Source organism: Lolium rigidum, chromosome 7 (assembly GCF_022539505.1).
Source record: "Lolium rigidum isolate FL_2022 chromosome 7, APGP_CSIRO_Lrig_0.1, whole genome shotgun sequence".
Lineage (NCBI taxonomy): Eukaryota > Viridiplantae > Streptophyta > Magnoliopsida > Poales > Poaceae > Lolium > Lolium rigidum.
The window spans coordinates 44,302,218-44,324,620 of record NC_061514.1 but is presented as its reverse complement, the minus strand read 5'-3'; the positions used below and the strand labels follow the sequence as shown (position 1 = coordinate 44,324,620).

The 22,403-nt window shown below is 50.1% G+C and overlaps 1 protein-coding gene, 1 long non-coding RNA gene and 2 pseudogenes across 2 annotated transcripts; 3 read left to right on the top strand and 1 right to left on the bottom strand.

Moving 5' to 3' along the window:
- The first annotated feature begins 955 nt into the window (after nucleotides 1-955).
- LOC124671248 lies at nucleotides 956-2,267 on the top strand (annotated as a pseudogene).
- A 2,911-nt stretch (nucleotides 2,268-5,178) lies between these two features.
- On the bottom strand, nucleotides 5,179-11,681 carry LOC124677511 (serine carboxypeptidase-like 18). Its single transcript, XM_047213495.1, has 13 exons — nucleotides 11,530-11,681; nucleotides 11,268-11,413; nucleotides 11,118-11,194; nucleotides 10,922-11,044; nucleotides 6,919-7,021; nucleotides 6,775-6,812; nucleotides 6,507-6,608; nucleotides 6,305-6,388; nucleotides 5,960-6,148; nucleotides 5,690-5,883; nucleotides 5,487-5,600; nucleotides 5,354-5,399; nucleotides 5,179-5,262 (listed from the first exon to the last, which is right to left on the bottom strand). The coding sequence occupies exons 1-13, from the start codon at nucleotides 11,679-11,681 to the stop codon at nucleotides 5,179-5,181; spliced, it is 1,452 nt and encodes a 483-aa protein (XP_047069451.1).
- Nucleotides 11,682-15,314: 3,633 nt separating this feature from the next.
- Nucleotides 15,315-16,622, top strand: LOC124671247 (annotated as a pseudogene).
- A 4,138-nt stretch (nucleotides 16,623-20,760) lies between these two features.
- On the top strand, nucleotides 20,761-21,757 carry LOC124678901. The gene is made up of 2 exons (XR_006994684.1): nucleotides 20,761-21,026; nucleotides 21,315-21,757. It is a non-coding gene; the product is annotated as an uncharacterized LOC124678901 (long non-coding RNA).
- Nucleotides 21,758-22,403: the final 646 nt, after the last annotated feature.

Here is a 22,403-nt window from a genome sequence, read left to right as displayed (position 1 = left end):
CGAGAGCTCAAAGGGGGAGGAGGGTGCTTCGAAATTTGGCGGTGACGGAAGACGGTAGAAAAAGGGAACGGTTTTTTTTTGTGTGGGAGGTGACCGGAATACTCCCGCCCCCTTTTTCTTTGCAGCGTAGGAGCTTGTGCCATCTCCATGGACGCAACAGCTCGTGTGGGCAGTGCCGCATTTTGGCCCTAGGGAGGCAACTGCGATGGTGTCTTTAGGAAATGGCAAATTCAGTCGTTCCCACTAGGCCTAGCCCAATAGATCTTTGACCCACACACTAGCCACAACATCGACTGAGCTCAGTCAACCAGTCACCCAATTTTTGGCTCCCAAGGACTTAGTTGGACTCCATCCAGACAACCTACGAGGGCCCGTTGACTTCCAAGTACAAGGATTTGTAGACAATACAAAAGCTTTGCCTGACTTAGTTTATCAATCCTTTATCAATTCACAAGATGTAATTGGTGATAAATATTCCTTTGAGGATGAGAGCACCACCTCCGCCCGGTCGGGTTAGAGCACAACCTAAGCTGTATGAAAGGAAGGGTTTGGTTATCAGTATCCCGACAGTATCATAGTATCTTACGATTTTAGATACTACCATGACAAATCGTCAGGTATATATTAATATATACATATATCTTATTAGAAATAAAAATCTTATAATATTATGGTGTACTACAATACGATACTGCTGAGAAGAAATGGATATTACCTAGTTCATCCATACTCAAAACCGTCACAAGTGACTACTTTCCCACGACCCAGGTGCCGCTTTGGGTTATGGAGGAGGAACGGCGGTGGTAGCCGACCCATATAGGCCGGCCTCGCACGGTGACGCCGAAGTGAGCCTAATGGTGATTAATGACTTATGACCCAAGTCAACTAGCCCTATTGTCAGGTTGGGTTATATAAACTGCAAGCTTTGACTTGGAGGAGGAGACAAACACAGCGCATGCAAGACAAGATGCAATCTGCGAACGGCATGCAGGCGTTCGCGCTGGGTCTCAACAAGCGCCTCGCCGATGACGCCGGCAGGAGCGGCAACCTCGTCTACTCACCGCTGTCCGTCTACGCGGCGCTATCGCTTGTGGCCGCCGGCGCCCGTGAGCGCACCCTCAACGAGCTGCTCGGCGTCCTCGGTGCACCTTCGCGCGACGTCCTAGCCGAGCACGTCCGCGAGCTCGCCGGTAATGTCCTCGCCGACCAGTCCCACTCCGGCGGGCCTCGCATCAGCTTCGCGTGCGGCGTGTGGCACGACATGACGATGCCCCTCCGCCCCGCCTACCGCGACGCTGCTGCCCAGTCGTACAAGGCCGTCACGCGTGCCGTCAACTTCCGCCAAAAGGTCTGTATACAGTTATTTTCCCGACTTCATAGTTCATACACATGGGTTTCAACGTGTAAGTAAACTGGTAGTACTGTACGTGTGTGGTGCTGCATGCAGCCGGAGGAAGCAGGCAAGCAGATCAACGCATGGGTGGCGGCGTCGACCAACAACCTGATCCCCTCCATCTTCGGCCCGGGCGCGCTGTCGCCTCTCACCGACCTCGTGCTCGCCAACGCCATCTACTTCAAGGGCAGGTGGGACAAGCCCTTCGATAAGGAGCTCACCAAGGAGGACAAGTTCCACCGCGCGCCTCGACGGCACCGACGTCGACGTGCCCTTCATGCGTGACTTTGGCAGGCAGCTCCTCGCCTGCCACGACGGCTTCAAGGTGCTCCAGCTCCGCTATGAACGCGGCCGCCCGTTGCCCGCCCAGCCGGCGCCCATCTACTCCATGTGCGTCTTCCTCCCCGACGCGCGCGACGGGCTGTGGCGGCTCGCCGACAAGATCAACTGCGACCCGGAATTTGTGCGGAAGCACCTGCCGAGGAACGACGTCCTCGTCGGCGACTTCCGGCTGCCCAAGTTCAAGCTCAGCTTCAGCAGGGACATGTCAGGCATTCTCCAGGAACTCGGCCTCAGGGAGGCGTTCGACGAGGGGAAGGCCGATCTGACTGGCATGGCGGAGGACGGCGCAGGAGGAGGGAGGAGGCTCGCGCTACAGAAGGTGATGCACAAGGCTTTCATAGAGGTGAATGAGGAAGGCACCGAAGCCGCGGCTCTCACCGCCAATTTTGTAGTTGGGTGTAGTATGTACTCCCCGCCACCGCCGCCGCGTGTGGATTTCGTCGCCGACCATCCGTTTGCCTTCTTTGTGATCGAGGAGGTGTCCGGTGCCATCCTCTTCGCGGGCCACGTCGTTGACCCCTCCATCATCTGAGGGATTACAGTGCTGGGAGCTTATTTGCGGACTCAAGTGCGAGTTATAATCTTTCAATTAAATGTACTTCGTTATCTTGCTACCATTGCTATGCTAGTTAAATATAAATTTATACATTTACTTACCATGGTTGTATTTTGCGCGAGGATTCCAAGCAGCATCAATCATCCATATTTCTTGGTATAAGAAAGGGGAAAAGTGTGAGAGAGCAGGTGCGCCTGCGCACCCTAACACTTTTTCATTTTCTCTTTTTTATATCTCTCAAATTATGTAATATTTTGATTTGATTTTTTTGCAATTCACTAAAAAATAACAAATGGAATGAGACAAAAACAGCTCGGAATTTTTTCGTGCACTTTCAAATTTCAAATTATTTAAAATTCAAAATAAATTCTCGAAATATATATTTACACAATGAAATAAAAAATCCAAAATATTTTTCCCATGTTCTAATTGTTATGTTTAAGTGATCTGCAAATTTTTTTGTTCAAACAATGTGTGGTGCGAGAGATACAAAAATGAGAAATTGTTTGAGAGGGGAACAAAAAGAATTTGCACGAATCTTGATGCAGTATACACGGTATGGATACGGGTGCTCACCAAGCACCTGCTCCAAAAGTCCACTCTCGACTCAAAGACATCTATTGATTACAAAAAAAAAACAGTGGTAGAATCGTAGGCACTCTCACAAATCATGGAAGAAGTAAATAAGGTGTGACCAATTTTTACTTGAATGAGTTATTAACCTAGTAATTTCTAGTCAAGCAATATCGTCGAATCTTACTTGCAATCTATGTTACAACTCAGGCTACCAAGAATCATGAACCAACCGCGGCCCCCAATTAGACCCGACGTGGTCCAAAAATTGTTCGCGCCCACAGGCCAACCCCGTCCCACAGGGGGCGGCATGGGACGCCAGAGCCAGCCCTGCCACAGAGATGATGGCTGGGCCATCCCAAAATAAAGACACGGTTAGCTTTTAAGACTCGCTGGTTTCCGAGGTAGTGGCAGGCGAGGCGTCTCGTCGCTGTTGCGTCTTTCCCACAAGGCAATGTACGGGGAACCCATACGCCAACGTTAATGCACGCACTGGCCTCCTCGCTTGTAAATAGGCCGCCTCTTCGCTTGCATCGCACACACCATCTCCCGCCGCACAGAAACTACGACCCCCTTGCAAAATCCCCAACGCCCACTGAGAGCAGTAAAGACGAACCAACATGCACTAGTAGGGAAAGGATCATAACTGGCGCACCAAAAAAGTTATTATGTGGCGCATGGGCAGTGCGCCACAGAATCTATGTCACAAAATAAGAATTCTGTGGCGCACGGACCCATGCGCCACAGAAAGTTTTATTTCCGTGGCGTACCAGGCAAGGTGCGCCACAGAAGTTATATATCTATGGCGCACCGGCGGTGGTGCGCCACAGTTTTTTTTTAATTTCAAAAAAAAATGGCGGCCAGATCTAGATCTAGATCTGGGACAGCCGGAATTTCGCCGGATTTTTTTAAAAAATTGCTGGAGGTCGCCGAAGGTGGGTGGGTGGGTGGGGTGGGTTGATGTGGGTGGAGGAGGAGGAGGCCGGCTGGAGGTTGGTGGTGGAGGAGGAGGTCGGCCGGAATGGGTGGGTGGGTGGGATGGGTTGATGTGGGTGGAGGAGGAGGAGGCCGGCCGGAGTGGGTAAGTGGGTGGAGGAGGAGGAGGTCGGCCGGAGTGGGTGGGAGGAGGAGGAGGCCAGCCGGAGGTGGGTGGAGGATGAGGAGGAGGCCGATCGGAGGTGGTGGGTGGGTGGAGGAGGAGGAGGAGGTCGCCGGGTGGAGGAGAGGAGGGAGGAAAAGAAGTGGAGGAGGAGGAGAAGTGGGCTCTCAAACGGATTGCAGTTCGTACTGTATCCAATACTTTGCCGCCTGAGATGGATGTTATTCCTAACGGACTCCAATATACATAGTAGTACTAGGTTTTCCCCTGTTGTAGGTGGCTTTGCCCTTATGGCGTTGTCTTGGAGTAGACCATCGGTTCTTTTGAGCTAGATATGGTGTGCTCCAGCGGAACCTCCTCATCACGTGGTGCTCCATCGGCTAGAACCGGTAGCGGGGAAGGAGGTTGTAATTGGCATGTCCTCAAATAAGGTCCACATGTTTGGTGATGTTCTGCTTCTTCCATGCACCTCGGTGTGCCCCTTTCATCCTTGTCAGCGAGTTGCTGAATGAGGTTGTCGTCATGCAGGATGGTGGGGATGTCCTCATGCTGCAGTTTCTAGGAGTACAATCTCGGTGGCCCATGTTTGGCTTCCAACCATGAAGGCCAGCAGTTGGCCCTTATCGATGCCGACGGCTTTTTTCCAGCGTGTTCAACCTGCATGTGGAGGCCCTTTGTGGGATTTCCTGCGCGCTCTCTCTCCCAAGTGGTGTTGTCCCCGCTGAGAGAGAGGATGGCCAGCGGTGGAACTCCAGATGCATCTGTGGAGAAGAAGGACTGTATGGAGTTTTTGGTTTTCAGTTTAGGCTTCTTCGTGCTTATTGTGAGGGCTTGTTTGTATCTTTTTTTGTTTTTTCCCGGTACTCTATGTAACTTGTACCTCCACAATTTGTGATCAATGCAGCGTCTAGGTTCTTCTCGACCTTTCTGTTGTTAAAAAAACACTACTAGCAGCCCATGCACACGCTGCAAAAGCAACACACCAGTATCCTGCATCGCTTGAAAACCGAAAACAACGAGCATGAATCTTGGCACACAAAGCCAACGATAATTGAGGTGACTGGGATTTAGCTTATTCTCAGGCGACTGAGAATTAGCAAAACTGTTATATTTAACCTCGGTCGTAAACGCAGAATCTTAATGACTGTAGCAAACTATAATCATTATAATTGAAAGATAGTGTGCTTTACCCTGGAAAAAACAATACAGTAGGGGCTAGAGTTGTTGATTCAGTATCCAACGGCTAAACATGGCAAAGCACCTCTCCGGCTCAAACTCAGGCGCCGTGTGTCCAGCTCCCTGCAATCCAATTAGGAGCAGCACCTTAAAACTAGTAATTTGCCGACCAAAAACTCCAGCAATTCAAGCAGAGAGGTGTAAATTTTGGTACCTTAATAGTTGCGAATGTCATGTTGTTCGAGTAAGTTATGGTGAACCTGGAAAATCATGGAAGAGACGTTAGACAAAAGAATCACATCACTAGCAGTAAAGTGAAAAACTAAGCAACGACTAAAAGAACCAACCCGGCAGACTGTCCTTGGAGATGCCATGCCCTCCAGTCGTCAACAATCGGGAAGCCCAGCGACCTCACCCACGCCTGCGTCCCCAGGTGAGGCACCATCGCATCATGGTCGCCGCTGCCATCGGCGACACCAATCAAAAACACATTAGAACCCCTCTCGCTTTGATCCAATCCAAATATCCAATGCAAGTCTCAATTACGGACCTGTATACCAGTGCGCGGTAACCATTGGCCGTGACGTTCCGGTGGTACTTGATGCTGCTCCTGATGTCTGCGGTGTATGGCACGTCGCCGTTGTGGCATCTCACCCACTCCTCCACGGTGCCGTCCTTGATCCCGAGGGCGTCTCGGGTGCCCTGGTCATTTGCCCAGAAATACGACAGGTAGATGCCATAGGTCTAATCGACCGTGGCTTAATTATGATTGGATTAACGGGAGAAAAGGGAACACACTACAGGACTGCTGCGCACTTACCTGACAGTCAAGTGTCGGGCTAGGTGGTGGATTTCTAAGACGTTTCACCGTTTCGGCTCCATCTTTCTCCTCACTTAGAATTTTCCTACCAGCACCAGCTGAATCGTCCATTTCTCTACCCGGTCCAGTAGATGTAAAACCACCACAGTTGTCTAACAATATTTGGCCCCATCTAACTTCAGAGAGGAGCTGCAATTGGAATGGCATGCAGTATATAATTACCCATATAGTTAACCTTCGGTACTCAGTCAGATACTACCATGGATGAAACATATCTTGAAAAAATTGTTTGCAGGATATCTTTCAGCAAATAGAAACAAGATATCTAGGATATCTCCTTCTTACACTTTTGTACGTATCCAAAGCTTGAGCACATAACGCATTGGTGGGATACTTGTAGTCTTCTCCATGGCAATGCCCACCTATGGTCTACAGGACAAGATAATGTGAAAAATAGTATCATGATCACGCTTTCAGTTGCGATAAAAAGATGTACCCTTGCTTGCAGATCTGAGGGCATTGAGAGGATCTCGATAAGTTCAATTACCTCATATAACTGATCTGATATTATGCCAACTCCGTGAGCATATGGAACTGCAGCGCTATAATCAATTATTTCACCTGTTGCCGGATTGCCCACTAGATAGCCCTAGGAGTGAAATAAATAAACTAATAACGGTTTCGTGAAAAACTATACTAGTATTTAACTAAAACAATGATGGCAATGTGACCATATGCAAACTCGTAACGGTATCACAGATGGCCCTTTGGTATTACAATTTTTTTTGCGAGCATTATTAGAGTTATGATGATACCTTGAGATTGAGATGGGGGCTCCTTCCAGCTTCAACACCTGAAGGGGTAAAGTATGAAGACAGTTTAACAAGAGGAATTTTCATTCAGTTTAAAAACTTGTCATTCTTGTATTAGTGGAAATACAATAATACTAGCGCTCTCGCCTTCTGAAATCTTTTGTGCGATAAATGGCACTATTTTCCCAGCGTAGGAGTCTCCCCCGATATAGAGATGATTTCCCAGGAACGCCGGATGATCGGTGAACCACTAGACATGGATTAGACAATAAAGCGGATGCCATTAGCTAGAGATACAAATGAGTCCAGTTTGAGAAAGCCACACTCAGCTTATACATGGACACATGGATTAGCTAGACATATAAACAAATTCACAAAAGAAAAAAAAAACTAGAGATATAAAATGAGTCGAGTTTGAGCGAGCCACACTAAGCTTAGTTCATAAAAACACATTTAATTTGAGTTGAGCAAAGGATAAAAGCTGGGAATGTCAGAGTATCACAACAGAATAACCGTGGTAGAGATCAAAACTGAATTGGCCAAAATTAATAGAGATTAAGCTACAGATCGGTTTAGCTCACACTCGCCGCTTATAATGATTTTGAATCGATGTGAGTGCTTTCAAGATGTGAGTACTTTTTTTTTTTTTGAAACGAGGCAAAAGCTTTGCCTTTCATTGATATAGGAGAAAAGAGTTGGCCCGTTTATGAGAAAAACTGGCCAAAATACCGTTACAACACGACACCACACGCCAGCCCCGAGGCTGCGCTCCACACGGGTCGACGACCAGCCAGGCCGACACCACACCTCAACGCAACAGGCGGAGGCGAAAGACCGGAGCCACCGCTCCAACTACCACGCCGGCCCCGAGGCCGCGCCCCGCCTGGCCGAAGACGAACCCGCCTCCGCCGAAACCACCAGAACACTCCACAAGTCCCATTTGTCCGGTGGACATCTAAAGCGAGGCCTCAAGAGGCAAAGCGACGCAAGAGCGCCGCCCACGCCCGATCCCGCGAGGGATCTAGGGTTTCCCCCGGAGAGCCCGAGCGGAGAACAAGAAACACCCGCTACGATGACGCCTTCAAGAAATATGCGGCGCCCACAGGCGTCACCGTCGTCGGTCCTGGCCGGCCGCCAAGACAGAGCTTTCGCCCAGCGAAGAGTTCCAAGACCCCGCGCCCGCCAACAAGGACCGGCACAAACCACCACTTTCAACCGCATGTATCCGCCAACGCGCAGAGGGCAGAACAGCCTGAAGCCAACGGAGTACTGCCGAAGATCACCGTGGGCGCCGCCGGAACGCCACATAGAGGGGACGCCGACCAACACCGACACAAGGCTCAAGGACGAACGCCGAAGAGAGCCCTGCACACACCCACCAACATGCCGCCGCTGCCCGGGGTCACCGCCCCGGCAACACATCAGAACCCCTCGCCCCAGGAGCACCTCGCCGCGGCCACCGCCGCTGCCCGGGGGCACCGCCCCGGCACACCACCACCCAGCTGCAGAAGCATGCCGCATCACCTCCACGGCCAGGGGGCCCCGCGCCGGCCAACCCGGCCAGATCTGGCCCGGCCGCCCACGACCGCCGGAGCCCCTCGCGCGGCCAGCGGCCAGCAGTGGCCGCGCCCGCCCGCAGCCTGAGACGCTGGAGCCCGGAGATCTCCCGTGCGACGCTCCCCGCGCCCGTCCAGGCCACCAAAACGCCGGCGACGACACGCCTCCACCGCGCCGCCTGGGGCCCAAAGCACCTCCGCTCCCGCTGCACGCTGCCGCACCCCCAGCACGCCGCCGCGCCAGCCGCACGCCGCAGCACCCACCGTCCTTGAGCCGCGCCCGAGCGAACTCCCTCTCGCCATGGATGCGGGACGGGAAGAAACGCCCCGCCGCCACCTTTCTTGGGGAGCGCGCGGCTTTGCCGGCCCCCCTCTGGCAGCGGCGAGGGAAGGGAGGAAGGTGGGGAGCCTGGGGCGGCGGCGGCTAGGGTTTCCCCCAGGTCGCCAGAGGAGGGCGACACAGGGGTCAGGCTGGTGCGTCCGAACTAGATGTGAGTACTTAAGTACATTGAGAATTTAAGCCAGTTTTATGCTGCACCATTTAAAATCTCCGACAGGTTATTACTTCACACCAACCACATGAGGAAACTAAACTATTAAACACAACAACAAAAAATAACCTAGATAGTGTGGTAGTTGCATCCAACATGACAAAGGCTGACAAATTATTCTATTTTTTTATCTATACAAACCGACATGTCTTTTTCTTCGAAAGATCCAGTAAATGCTAGCATTCATCGATAAGCAGAGGGAAACGTACACACATGTCACCCGAACTAACGTACATCCGGAAACGAACAGAGAAGAGAAAGAAATGAAAAAAAAGAGACTATGGAACTAGTACATCGGGAAACGAAGAGAAAAGAGAAAGAAATGAAAAAAAAATAGACTATGGTGACGAACCAGCCACCCTCATGGCACTAATTCGTTACCATGCAATGCAAAACCACGGCCCTGCCTCATAGAGCCATGGTCGCCAAGCTTCTGAGGCCGCCGCCTCGGCTTACAACCACCTTCCGGGGCCGCCGCCTGGCATTCTCCGCCCAGACCACAAAGCCACTCCACGGTCAGCTGCAAGCCCGTCGCACCACAAGGGTTGAGAAGCTCCAAGGCGACGCCTTCAAGAAGATAACGGCGTTTCCATCGCCATCGCCCGCTCCAAAGGAACTTAGGTTTTCACCCGGAGAAACACAAGCCACCCGCATCGGTAGAGGATCGCAACTCCCAAACGACGCATTCAAGAAGGAGAACGACATCCTAGGGCGCCACCGCTGTCGGCACCTAAGTGTCGGCACCTATGTATCTTGATTTAATGAATGGGCATACTGTATATCTCAGGAAATATCTATGGAAAATAAAAATTCCCCTAAAAAATAAGATTTTCATGTGGTTTCTTAGTAATAAAGTGCTTCTTTCTTGGGAATGGTGTTTTGGCACATGGGAGCATATGCTCCCTTTATTTTGAAATGCATCTTACATACATTTTGAAATTTAAAAAATTTGAAACGAAAAATTCGAACGTACATCTTCACGTGCTACGCGCTCACAAAGTTGTTTCATAAAAATCCGATGTGTCGTGTGACATGTGTAAAAAAGACAAAATTCCATGCTGAAAATAAGGCTTTTCAGGAGATAAGTTTTCTCTTTTTTTACACAGACCACAGAACATATTGATTCCTCGCGAAACTTGACGAACGTACGTATATTGTGGAGATGTACATGTAGAATTTTTTTTCAAATTTTTTCGACATTTCGAAATATAATTTTCTGATAGAGGGAGCATATGCACCCGGGAGCCGAATTGAATTTCCGTTCTTACTAAGCACAATTTAGCTAAACGGAAGTGGAATGGGTGTCAAAAATGTTGTTTTTGTGATTCTATTGAGACCGTTAATCATTTGTTCATTGCTTGTCCATTTATAAAATTGATTTGGCGCATCATTTATCTCTCTTATAATATTTCTCCACCATCGAATGTTACTAATATGTTTGGTAATTGGTTGAATGGAGTACCAAAGACTGATAAGCAAAAGATTCGCATTGGTGTTTCTGCGATTTGTTGGTCCATATGGACAAGTCGCAATGATATCATTTTTAACAAGAATACTGGTACTAATTTTTTGCAGGTTATCCGACGGGCTGCTCATTGATTCAACAATGGGTTTTCCTCCTTCCGTTGGAATTGCGGGGGATATGGTTACTGGATGCAACCGGATGCTAGTGGTTGCTCAGGACTGCTTTTTCCAGGCTATTGGATGGCGGCATCTTAATAGAATAGCCAATGGATAGCTTTTCTACAGGCCGTGTTTTCTTTTGGTCGATCTTAGTATCGACTTTACATTTTGATTGATTATAATGATTGATTTTTGTTGAACCCGTACTTATGGTTAATAAAAAAGAAACCGTGTGCATCAATTAATGCAGAGGCTGGGGCGATGCTCTCTTATCGGAAAAAAAAAACGTGAGCTTATCCTCGGGTCATCGATTTTCAAATCAACCTAAAAGAGTTGAACTCGAGCAACTTATGGATTATTATTCAGGAATGAATACTGAATCCATCTCAAAAAGTTTTTTCGAATGGGATTAGTTAGTACCTTGATGAGGAGTTCATGGAGCTGCAGTGAGGCTGATACATCCCCAACATTGTAACCTTCAGGTTTTCTAGAAAAGGAAAATCCCGCCCCAACCGGCGCATCGACAAAAAGAACATTTGCCACCTGCAGATATAGACCTTGTCAAGGCAGGAACGAACCTGAATATTTACGCTGGAGTGTGCAGAACGGGACCAACCTTCGTCCACGCGTACGGGTTGAGTTGCAGGCTCGGTACGGTGCCATTATAAGGCTCTATGACGAATTGGAATGGGCCTGCAGTTGTGGTGCACATGTATGAAATCATATATGAATCTTGGAGAGCATTAGAATACAAACTCAAATGTACCAATCTCCAAGGCAAGGCCGCTGAGTACGGAGCAATGGTCGCCGCCGGTGAGCCACAGAAGAAAAGGAGCATCCTCGCCGCCGGCTTCCGACCCGACGAAGTAGTAGAATAGCTCCGCGCCGTTGACCTCATCCACTTCCACGTAACTTTGAATCAAGTAGCGGTAGTAGCAGCATAAGCCGATTAAATCCAATGGAATCGCTCAAGGGGATCGCACCTCTTGCGTAGAAACACTAACTGAAGAGCTAGAGAAGATGTGTACCCAGTCTCGAGGTGGAAGGGAAGGAGGCCGTCGAATCCAGGGAGGGTAGTCACTACCTTCGAACTAGAGGCAGCCGCAGCGAGGACGAGCTGCTGTGCGGTGAGGCCGATCGAGAAGAAGAAGCAGAGCGGCAGGAGAATCCGTCCGATCATTTTATGAGACAATGGTGGTCAGCTGCTCTCTTTTGCTCTGTTTTGTTGTTCTACTGGCTGGAGATTAAGAGTCTGAGAGAGATGGACGCTATGGCTGGATCTTAAGAGTCCGAGAGAGAGAGAAAAAAATACGGTGAGCATGATCTCAATGGGACTTATTTAATGTTTTTTCCCTCTTCTACAGCAGATCTCAATCCGTACGTCAGGCGTGGCTAGTTGTACATAAAGAAACTATCTGGTCAACCCTCAGCTTCTCTCTCCGTTCGTATTTAGGTTTAATCAAAGTTAAACTTTGTAATATTTAATTAAATATTTTAAAAATACAAGAGTATCTAGAATATATTCTATAGTATTATATTAGGGTTGGTCGTAGGTCGTACAACGCGTTTGGTGAAGAAGATTTGGAGCATCCTGACCGTTTAATCTAATCTGAGGTTGGTGCTTCGTTCGATCCAGTTAGGAAACAATCTCGCACGTAATATCAAACACCAACTATCCAAAATTGAGGAATAACCTTCAACCTTGACCTCTTGACCAATATTATAATATAAATCTAATCATATAGGATATAGTGCCTCATCCACAATAATAAAACCATCCACAAGATATTTAGTAACAAATGTGTAGCACCCTACCTTTAAATAAAGGTAGGATATATGTGTATAGTGCTATTCCCGGGATCACTGATAGCACACACATTTCAATGGGCTCTCACCGCCGATTTTCTAGTTGGGTGTAGTATGTACTCCCCGCCACCGCCGCCGCGTGTGGATTTCGTCGCCGACCATCCGTTTGCCTTCTTTGTGATCGAGGAGGTGTCCGGTGCGATGATCTTCGCGGGACACGTCGTTGACCCCTCGATCAACTGAGGGATTACGGTGCTTGGAGCTTAATTATTCGCGGACTCAAGGGCGAGTTATAATCTTTCAATTAGATGTGCTTCGTTATTTTTGCTACAATTGCTATCCTGGTTAAATATAAATTTACATACATTTACTTGCACCCAAGCAACATTGATCATCCATATTTCTTGGTAAGAAAGAGCTCTATTGATTACATAAAACAGTGGTAGAATCGTGGGCACTCTCACAAATCAGGGAAGAAAGTAAAAAAGGTGTAACCAATTCTTATTTGAATGAGTTATTAATGTAGTTTCCAGTCAAGCAATATAGTCGAATCTTACCTGCAATCTATGTTGCAACTCACACCATAAAGAATCACGAAGCAAATTCAACAATACTAATTGAGGGGGGAGGGGGCTGCCCCAACAGGGGGAGGAGGAGCGGAAAAAACCCAACCGTGGCCCCAAAAGATTTAGATCCGACGCGGTCCAAAAATTGTCGGCGCCCGCAGGCCAACCCCGCCCCACAGCGGGCGGCATGGGGGCGCTAGAGCCGGCATTGTCATAGAGATGATTGCTGGCCATCCTAAAAATGGATCTCGGCCAGGAGATCGGGGGCGCGGCGGCGACCTGTCCCCCCGTTTCAAGTGGCGGTGGAGCAGAGTGGCGGCGACCGGAGTGGGGTGCTCCTATGGGCAATCTTCCTCAGGCCACCTCTGCTTCTCCGAGGATGCCCGGGCTGATACGGGTTTGGTGGTGTTGGCTTCTTTCTTCGCCGGAGGAGGCCGGCTCGATGCTGGGGTGGCGGATCACATGATCTATCTACTCTGGCGATGAATAATTGCTGTATCCTAATTCTAATTTTTGGAGTGGTTACTAGGACACATAAAATAACGCCATGCTGCTCCAAGGGATTTTCTAACTTAGTTTAAATTGACATCCGGCCAAAATTGCCCTACGGAGATGCGGTATGGCCGTACCGGGCGCGCTGGTGCACCCGTTCACCATCGCGCTAAACGGAAAAAATTTAGCACATAAAGTGATGTGTCGTAGACCTAAAAGCATTTTTCGTGGAATTTATTGAGCGACGGAAAGTGTACCCCTAGTTCAAATCCGTTCAGTTTCCAGCGGATTCGGCGGGACACCGCAGGAAGCCGCAGGGATTCCCAGATAGCTAGCGTGCACATATGGTATGTGATATGTGGTGCGGAGGCGGTGTCCTACTACGACGCGGAGGTCTTGCCCCATGTAGTCGCTTCACAAAAAAAACCCGTTTTGGCACCCCGAAAATGAAAAAACCATCGCCCATTGGTCGGATTGGAAATCCTCTTCCGGGGCCTTGCTTCCCATCCCAGGGACCACGCACGTGCCAAATATGGCCTCGTTCCGACAAACTATGCGGTGTCACGGGCCGTTTCCTACTCATTTCCCCTAAAAGCCATAGAATTCCGGACTTGATAGCCCTGTTTGTGAAGGTTTTTCCAAAATGATTGTCGTATCCCAATTCCGTCTTTTGGAGTGGTTACTAGGACACATAAAATGACGTCATGCGGCTCCGCGGGATTTTCTAACTTCGTTTAAATTGCCATCTAGCCAAAACGGGAACCCGAGGACATATAAGAAAGTGTTTGAATTGTTACTATGTTAATATGGTACTGTACATGGTTCAAATATGCATGATTTTGACATAAACAGGTAGATGATGTTTTTCTGAACATTTTGATACCTTATACACATTTTTCTGACATCATATGAATTAGTTATGATTTTTTATAAAATTAGACAAATTTGAAAAATAGCCTACGCCGAGGATGGCCGTCGGCGTAGCTATACGCCTAGGACCAAATATATGCCGAGTGCTATCCTCGGCGTAGACTTCGCTACGCCGACGGTAACAATACGCCGAGGATCAGACGGGCTGGCTGGCCGTGCCGGACCATATGCCGACGGCCCAACATTTGGCCATTACATCACCATTCCTGTAGTGAACAGCTCGTGTGGGCAGTGCCGTATTTTGGCCCTAGGGAGGCAACTGCGACGGTGTCTCTGGGAAATGGCAAATTCAGTCGTTCCCGCTAGGCCTAGCCCAATAGATCTTTGACCCACGCACTAGCCACAACATGGACTGAGCTCAGTCAACCAGTCACCCATTTTTTGGCTCCCAAGGACTTAGTTGGACTCCATCCAGACAACCTACGAGGCCCCGTTGACTTGCAAGTGCAAGGATTTGTAGACAATACAAAAGCTTTGCCTGACTTAGTTTATCAATCCTTTATCAATTCACAAGATGTAATTGGTGATAAATATTCCTTTGAGGATAAGAGCACCACCTCCGCCCGGTCGGGTTAGAGCACAACCTAAGGTGTATGAAAGGAAGGGTTTGGTTATCAGTATCCCGACAGTATTATAGTATCTTACGATTTTAGATACTACCACGACAAATCGTCACGTATATATTAATATATACATATATCTTATTAGAAATAAAAATCTTATAATATTATGGTGTACTACAATACGATACTGCTGACAAGAAATGTATATTACCTAGTTCATCGATCCATACTCAACACCGTCACAAGTGACTACTTTCCCACGACCCAGGTGCCGCTTTGGGTTATGGAGGAGGAACGGCGGTGGTAGCCGACCCATATAGGCCCGGCCTCGCACGGTGACGCCGAAGTGAGCCTAATGGTGATTAATGACTTATGACCCAAGTCAACTAGCCCTATTGTCAGGTTGGGTTATATAAACTGCAAGCTTTGACTTGGAGGAGGAGACAAACACAGCGCATGCAAGACAAGATGCAATCTGCGAACGGCATGCAGGCGTTCGCGCTGGGTCTCAACAAGCGCCTCGCCGACGACGCCGGCAGGAGCGGCAACCTCGTCTACTCACCGCTGTCCGTCTACGCGGCGCTATCGCTTGTGGCCGCCGGCGCCCGTGAGCGCACCCTCAACGAGCTGCTCGGCGTCCTCGGTGCACCTTCGCGCGACGTCCTAGCCGAGCACGTCCGCGGGCTCGCCGGTCATGTCCTCGCCGACCAGTCCCACGCCGGCGGGCCTCGCATCAGCTTCGCGTGCGGCGTGTGGCACGACATGACGATGCCCCTCCGCCCCGCTTACCGCGACGCTGCTGTCCAGTCGTACAAGGCCGTCACGCGTGCCGTGAACTTCCGCCAAAAGGTCCGTATACACTTATTTTTCCTGACTTCATAGTTCATACACATGGATGTCAACGTGTAAGTAAACTAGTAGTACTGTACGTGTGTGGTGCTGCATGCAGCCGGAGGAAGCACGCAAGCAGATCAACGCATGGGTGGCGGCGTCGACCAACAACCTGATCCCCTCCATCTTCGGCCCGGGCGCGCTGTCGCCTCTCACGGACCTCGTCCTCGCCAACGCCATCTACTTCAAGGGCAGGTGGGAGAAGCCCTTCGATAAGGACCTCACCAAGGAAGACAAGTTCCACCGCCTCGACGCACCGACGTCGACGTGCCCTTCATGCGTGACTTTGGCAGGCAGCTCCTCGCCTGCCACGACGGCTTCAAGGTGCTCCAGCTCCGCTATGAACGCGGCCGCCCGTTGCCCGCCCAGCCGGCGCCCATCTACTCTATGTGCGTCTTCCTCCCCGACGCGCGGGACGGGCTGTGGCGGCTCGCCGACAAGATCAACTGTGACCCGGACTTTGTGCGGAAGCACCTGCCCAGGAACGACGTCCTCGTCGGCGACTTCCGGCTGCCCAAGTTCAAGCTCAGCTTCGGCAGGGACATGTCAGGCGCTCTCCGGGAACTCGGCCTCAAAGAGGCGTTCGACGAGGGGAAGGCCGATCTGACGGGCATGGCGGAGGACGGCGCAGGAGGAGGGAGGAGGCTCGCGCTACAGAAGGTGATGCACAAAGCTTTCATAGAGGTGAATGAGGAAGGCACCGAAGCCGCGGCTCTCACCGCCAATTTTGTAGTTGGGTGTAGTATGTACTCCCCGCCACCGCCGCCGCGTGTGGATTTCGTCGCCGACCATCCGTTTGCCTTCTTTGTGATCGAGGAGGTGTCCGGTGCGATCCTCTTCGCGGGCCACGTCGTTGACCCCTCGATCAACTGAGGGATTACACTGCTGGAGCTTATTTGCGGACTCAAGGGCGAGTTATAATCTTTCAATTAAATGTACTTCCTTATTTTGCTACCATTGCTATGCTGGTTAAATATAAATTTACACATTTACTTACCCTGGTTGAATTTTGCGCGAGGATTCCAAGCAGCATCGTTCATCCATATTTCTTGGTAAGAAAAGACCTTTATTGATTACAAAAAAAACAGTGGTAGAATCGTGGGCACTCTCACAAATGGTGGAAGAAGTAAATAGGGTGTGACCAATTCTTACTTGAATGAGTTATTAACCTAGTAATTTCCAGTCAAGCAATAATATCGTCGAATCTTACTTGCAATTCACGCTACCAAGAATCATGAAGCAACCGCGGCCCCCAAAGATTTAGACCCGACGTGGTCCAAAAAATTTCCGCGCCCACAGGCCAACCCCGTCCCACAAGGGGCGGCATGGGATGCCAGAGCCGGCCCTGCCACAGAGATGATGGCTAGGCATCCCGAAATAAAGACACGGTTAGCTTTTAAGACTCGCTGGTTTCTGAGGTAGTGGCAGACGAGGCGTCTCGTCGTTGTTGCGTCTTTCCCACGGGGCAATGTACAGGGAACCCACACGCCAACGTTAATGCACGCACTGGCCTCCTCGCTTGTAAATAGGCTGCCTCCTTGCTTGCATCGCGCACACCATCTCCCGCCGCACAGAAACTACGACCCCCTTGCAAAATCCCCAACGCCCACTGAGAGCAGTAAAGACGAACCAACATGCACTAGTAGGGAAAGGATCATTACTGGCGCACCAAAAAAGTTATTCTGTGGCGCATGGGCAGTGCGCCACAGAATCTATGTCACAGAATAAGAATTCTGTAGCGCACGGACCCATGCGCCACAGAAATTTTTATTTCTGTGGCGCACCAGGGAAGGTGCGCCACAAAAAGTTTTATATTTATGGCGCATCGGCGATGATGCAGCACAGATTTTTTTTTAATTTCAAAAAAAAAATGGCGGCCATATCTAGATCTAGATCTGGGACCGCCGGAATGAGGTTGTGGTCATGCAGGATCTCAGAGGAGTGCTGGATGGCGGGGATGTCCTCCTGCTGCAGTTTCTAGGAGTACAATCTCGGTGACCCATGTTTGGCTTCCAACCATGAAGGCCAGCAGTTGGCCCTTATCGATGCCGACGGCTTTTTTCCAGCGTGTGTTCAACCTGCATGTGGAGGCCCTTTGTGGGATTTCCTGCGCGCTCTCTCTCCCAAGTGGTGTTGTCCCCGGTGAGAGAGAGGATGGCCAACGGTGGAACTCCAGATGCATCTGTGGAGAAGAAGGACTGTATGGAGTTTTTAGTTTTCAGTTTAGGCTTCTTCGTGCTTATTGTGAGGGCTTGTTTGTATTTTTTATTTTTTCCGGGTACTCTATGTAACTTGTACCTCCACAATTTGTGATCAATGCAGCGTCTAGGTTCTTCTCGGCCTTTCTGTTGTTAAAAAAACACTACTAGCAGCCCATGCACACGCTGCAAAAGCAACACACCAGGCATCCCGCATCGCTTGAAAACCGAAAACAATGAGCACGAATCTTGGCACACAAAGCCAACGATAATTGAGGTGATCGAGATTTAGCTTATTCTCAGCGACCGAGAATTAGCAAAACTGATATATTTAACCTCGGTCGTAAACGCAGAATCTAAATGACTCGTAGCAAACTATAATCATTATAACTGAAAGATAGTGTGCTTTACCCAGAAAAAACAATACAGATAGGGGCTAGAGTTGCCGATTCAAGTATCCAACGGCTAAACATGGCAAAGCACCTCTCCGGCTCAAACTCAGGCGCCGTGTGTCCAGCTCCCTGCAACCCAATTAGGAGCAGCACCTTAAAACTAGTAATTTGCCGACCAAAAACTCCAGCAACTCAAACAGAGAGGTGTAAATTTTGGTACCTTAATAGTTGCGAATGTCATGTTGTTCGAGTAAGTTATGGTGAACCTGGAAATCATGGAAGAGACGTTAAACAAAAGAATCACATCACTAGCAGTAAAGTGAAAAACTAAGCAGACGACTAGAAGAACCAACCCGGCAGACTGTCCTTGGAGATGCCATGCCCTCCAGTCGTCAACAATCGGGAAGCCGAGCGACCTCACCCACGCCTGCGTCCCCAGGTGAGGCACCATCGCATCATGGTCGCCGCTGCCATCGGCAACACCAATCAAAAACACATTAGAACCCCTCTCGCTTTGATCCAATCCAAATATCCAATGCAAGTCTCAATTCACGGACCTATATACCAGTGCGCGGTAACCATTGGCCAATGCGCCACAAAATCTATGTCACAAAATAAGAATTATGTGGCGCACGGACCCATGCGCCACAGAAAGTTTTATTTCTGTAGCGCACCAGGCAAGGTGCGCCACAGAAAGTTTTATATTTGTGGCGCACCGATGGTGGTGCGCCACAGTTTTTCTTTTTTGAATTTCAGAAAAAAATGGCGGCCAGATCTAGATCTGAGACCGCCGGAATTTCGCCGGATTTTTTAAAAAAATTTGCTGGAGGTCGCCGGAGGTGGTTGGGTGGGGTGGGGTGGGGTGGGTTGATGTGGGTGGAGGAGGAGGAGGCCGGCTGGAGGTGGGTGGAGGAGGAGGAGGTCGGCCGGAATGGGTGGGTGGGTGGGGTGGGTTGATGTGGGTGGAGGAGGAGGAGGAGGCCGTTCGGAAGTGGGTGGAGGAGGTCGGAGGCCGGCCGGAGTGGGTGGGTGAGTGGAGGAGGAGGAGGTCGGCCGGAGTGGGTGGGTGGAGGAGGAGGCCAGCCGGAGGTGGGTGGAGGAGAGGAGGGAGGAAAAGGTCGCCGGGTGGAGGAGAGGAGGGAGGAAAAGAAGTGGAGGAGGAGGAGAAGTGGGCTCTCAGACGGATTGCAGTTCGTACTGTCTCCAATGCTTTGCCGAGACGGATGTTATTCCTAACGGACTCCAATATACATAGTAGTACTAGGTTTTCCCCTGTTGTAGGTGGCTTTGCCCTTATGGCGTTGTCTTGGAGTACACCATCGGTTCTTTTGAGCTAGATATGGTGTGCTCCAGCGGAACCTCCTCATCATGTGGTGCTCCATCGGCTAGAACCGGTAGCGGGAAAGGAGGTTGTCATTGGCATGTCCTCAAATAAGGTCCACATGTTTGGTGATGTTCTGCTTCTTCCATGCACCTCGGTATGCCCCTTTCATCCTTGTCAGCGAGTTGCCGAATGAGGTTGTGGTCATGCATGATCTCAGAGGAGTGCTAGATGGCGGGGATGTCCTCATGCTGCAGTTTCTAGGAGTACAATCTCGGTGGCCCATGTTTGGCTTCCAACCATGAAGGCCAGCAGTTGGCCATTATCGATGCCGACGGTTTTTTCCAGCGTGTGTTCAACCTGCATGTGGAGGCCCTTTGTGGGATTTCCTGCGCGTCTCTCTCCCAAGTGGTGTTGTCCCCGGTGAGAGAGAGGATGGCCAACGGTGGAACTCCGGATGCATCTCGTGGAGAAGAAGGACCGTATGGAGTTTTTAGTTTTCAGCTTAGGCTTCTTCGTGCTTATTGTGAGGGCTTGTTTGGATTTTTTGTTTTTTCAAGGTACTCTATGTAACTTGTACCTCCACAATTTGTGATCAATGCAGCGTCTAGGTTCTTCTCGGCCTTTCGTTGTTAAAAAAAACACTAGCAGCCCATGCACACGCTGCAAAAGCAACACACCAGTATCTTGCATCGCTTGAAAACCGAAAACAGCGAGCATGAATCTTGGCACACAAAGCCAACGATAATTGAGGTGACTGAGATTTAGCTTATTCTCAGGCGACTGAGAATTAGCAAAACTGTTATATCTAACCTCGGTCGTAAACGCAAAATCTAAATGACTGTAGCAAACCAAAATGACCCATCTTTAGATAGAGGGTTAATCTTTAAGAGAAACGCTTTGAAAATAGCCATTAGCATAGCATTGAAAAAAAAATCACTTTCTAGGCCACTAGCCGAGCCACAACCAGGGATGACATGGTAGATGCACAAGGTGCAGTGCGCAGAAGTAGCGATCCAGAAGAATAGAAAAGTGGCCATTATATTATTTCCATTGAACACAAAAATAGACATGTATAGATAATAAGGGCACTAGAGCATGGGCTGTGAGAAGTTTGCCAGGGGAAGGAGCGGTCTCTGCTCTGCGCATGAAACCTTGATGGCTTCAAAGCAAGAGCCAGAATGCGGGCAGGGCACACGCATGATTGGGTATGGCGCCTTCAGCGGGATCGGCTCTTCCTGGACGGCAGGCAGCAGCATGGACCATGGGATCTCCTCTTCTGTTCCTGGCGCCTCGTCGGATTGTGGCGAGTCGTTGCAAGACATGCCGAGTGGCAGGCTCATACCGCCGCAGCTGCTTGTTCCTGGTTCCCTGAAACCTTTTTTTTTTTTTTTTTTTTTTTGCGGAAAGGGTCGATATGCATTTATCCAAGATTCTTACAGAAAAACCCAGAAACAAAGAAAAATACAAACGAGGTCCTCCTGGGCTTCTGCTTCGTGCCGGCATGGCCGACCGCCACTCCTCCAAGAAGCCTTGGATTGGAAGGAGACCCCAAGCGGTCGGGGGGTCGACGCTCCTCGGCACCAGGGCGCCTCCATCTTGCACCGCAGACGACGAGGCGATCTTGGACAGACACACACGAACCTTCGAGAAGGTTCCCTGAAACCTTCTTCTTCGTTTAACCTGGTGGGTAATGGCCAAGAGGGTGGAGAGGGGATTCGGAGCCAGAACTTCGGGTTGGTCGTGCCGGAGGGAAGGGTGCATGGTGGAGGGCTGATGTCGATGCTCGGAGGAGCTGGCGGCAACAGCATCCATGTTCCGAAATCCTGAAAAGTGCACCTGAATTGCAGCTTGTTTCGTGTGCTTCCACTATGATTCTGCATCTGGCATCTCGATCTGTGGATTCAGATCACCATTGCGGTTTGCTGTCACCGTTATGATGATCCTGAAGGTACGTGGCAGTCAGCTAGGGCCTTGTGTAGCATGTTGTGCGATCAACAACTGAATATAGTGTCAGCATGTAGTCCTTGTGTACATAGCTTTGTGCAGTCTGTACTTTAAAACTGGTGTATACAAAAGTTGTGTTTTTAAAATTCTCTATTCATAATTCGCCACCATCTCGTATCCTAATTAATGCACAACAAACTTGACAGACAAGATAGGTTTCCCGATATATACAGGAAACAAAGTCTGAATCCAACCCCCGTGCGGCCACGATTGGTGGATTCGTGGTCGTGGTGAGCAGCCGGTAGAAGAAGAAGACGGCACTCGTAGCCATGGCGACGGGAGTGTGGGACTTCCCCACGGACGTCCTGGTGGAGATCCTGCTGCGGCTCCCGCCGAGCTCCCTGCGCCGGGCCCGCCTCGTGTGTCGGCTCTGGCGCGACGTGGTCAGCGAATGCACCACGGAGATGCAGAGCCGTGCCAAGGCCCTCCTCTGGAACCCGAACACTTGCGTCGCCTATGTCGTCGACGACCTATCCATGGGGACCTGCAGAGAGCTGTGGAGGCGGCGCGACGGCGGAAACGACGGGGACGTGCAGCTGGTGGGCACGTGCAACGGCCTGCTCTGCCTGTGCGACGACAAGGAGATAGGTGGCGTTATCACCCTGGTCAACCCAGCCACCGGCGAAACGCTGCCCCTCCCACCCTTGCCGTGTGCCGGCCGGTTCATCGGCCTCCACCACCGGAATTTGTGGCACTCGGCGTACAGCTTCGCATGCCACCCGACGTCGGGGCGGTA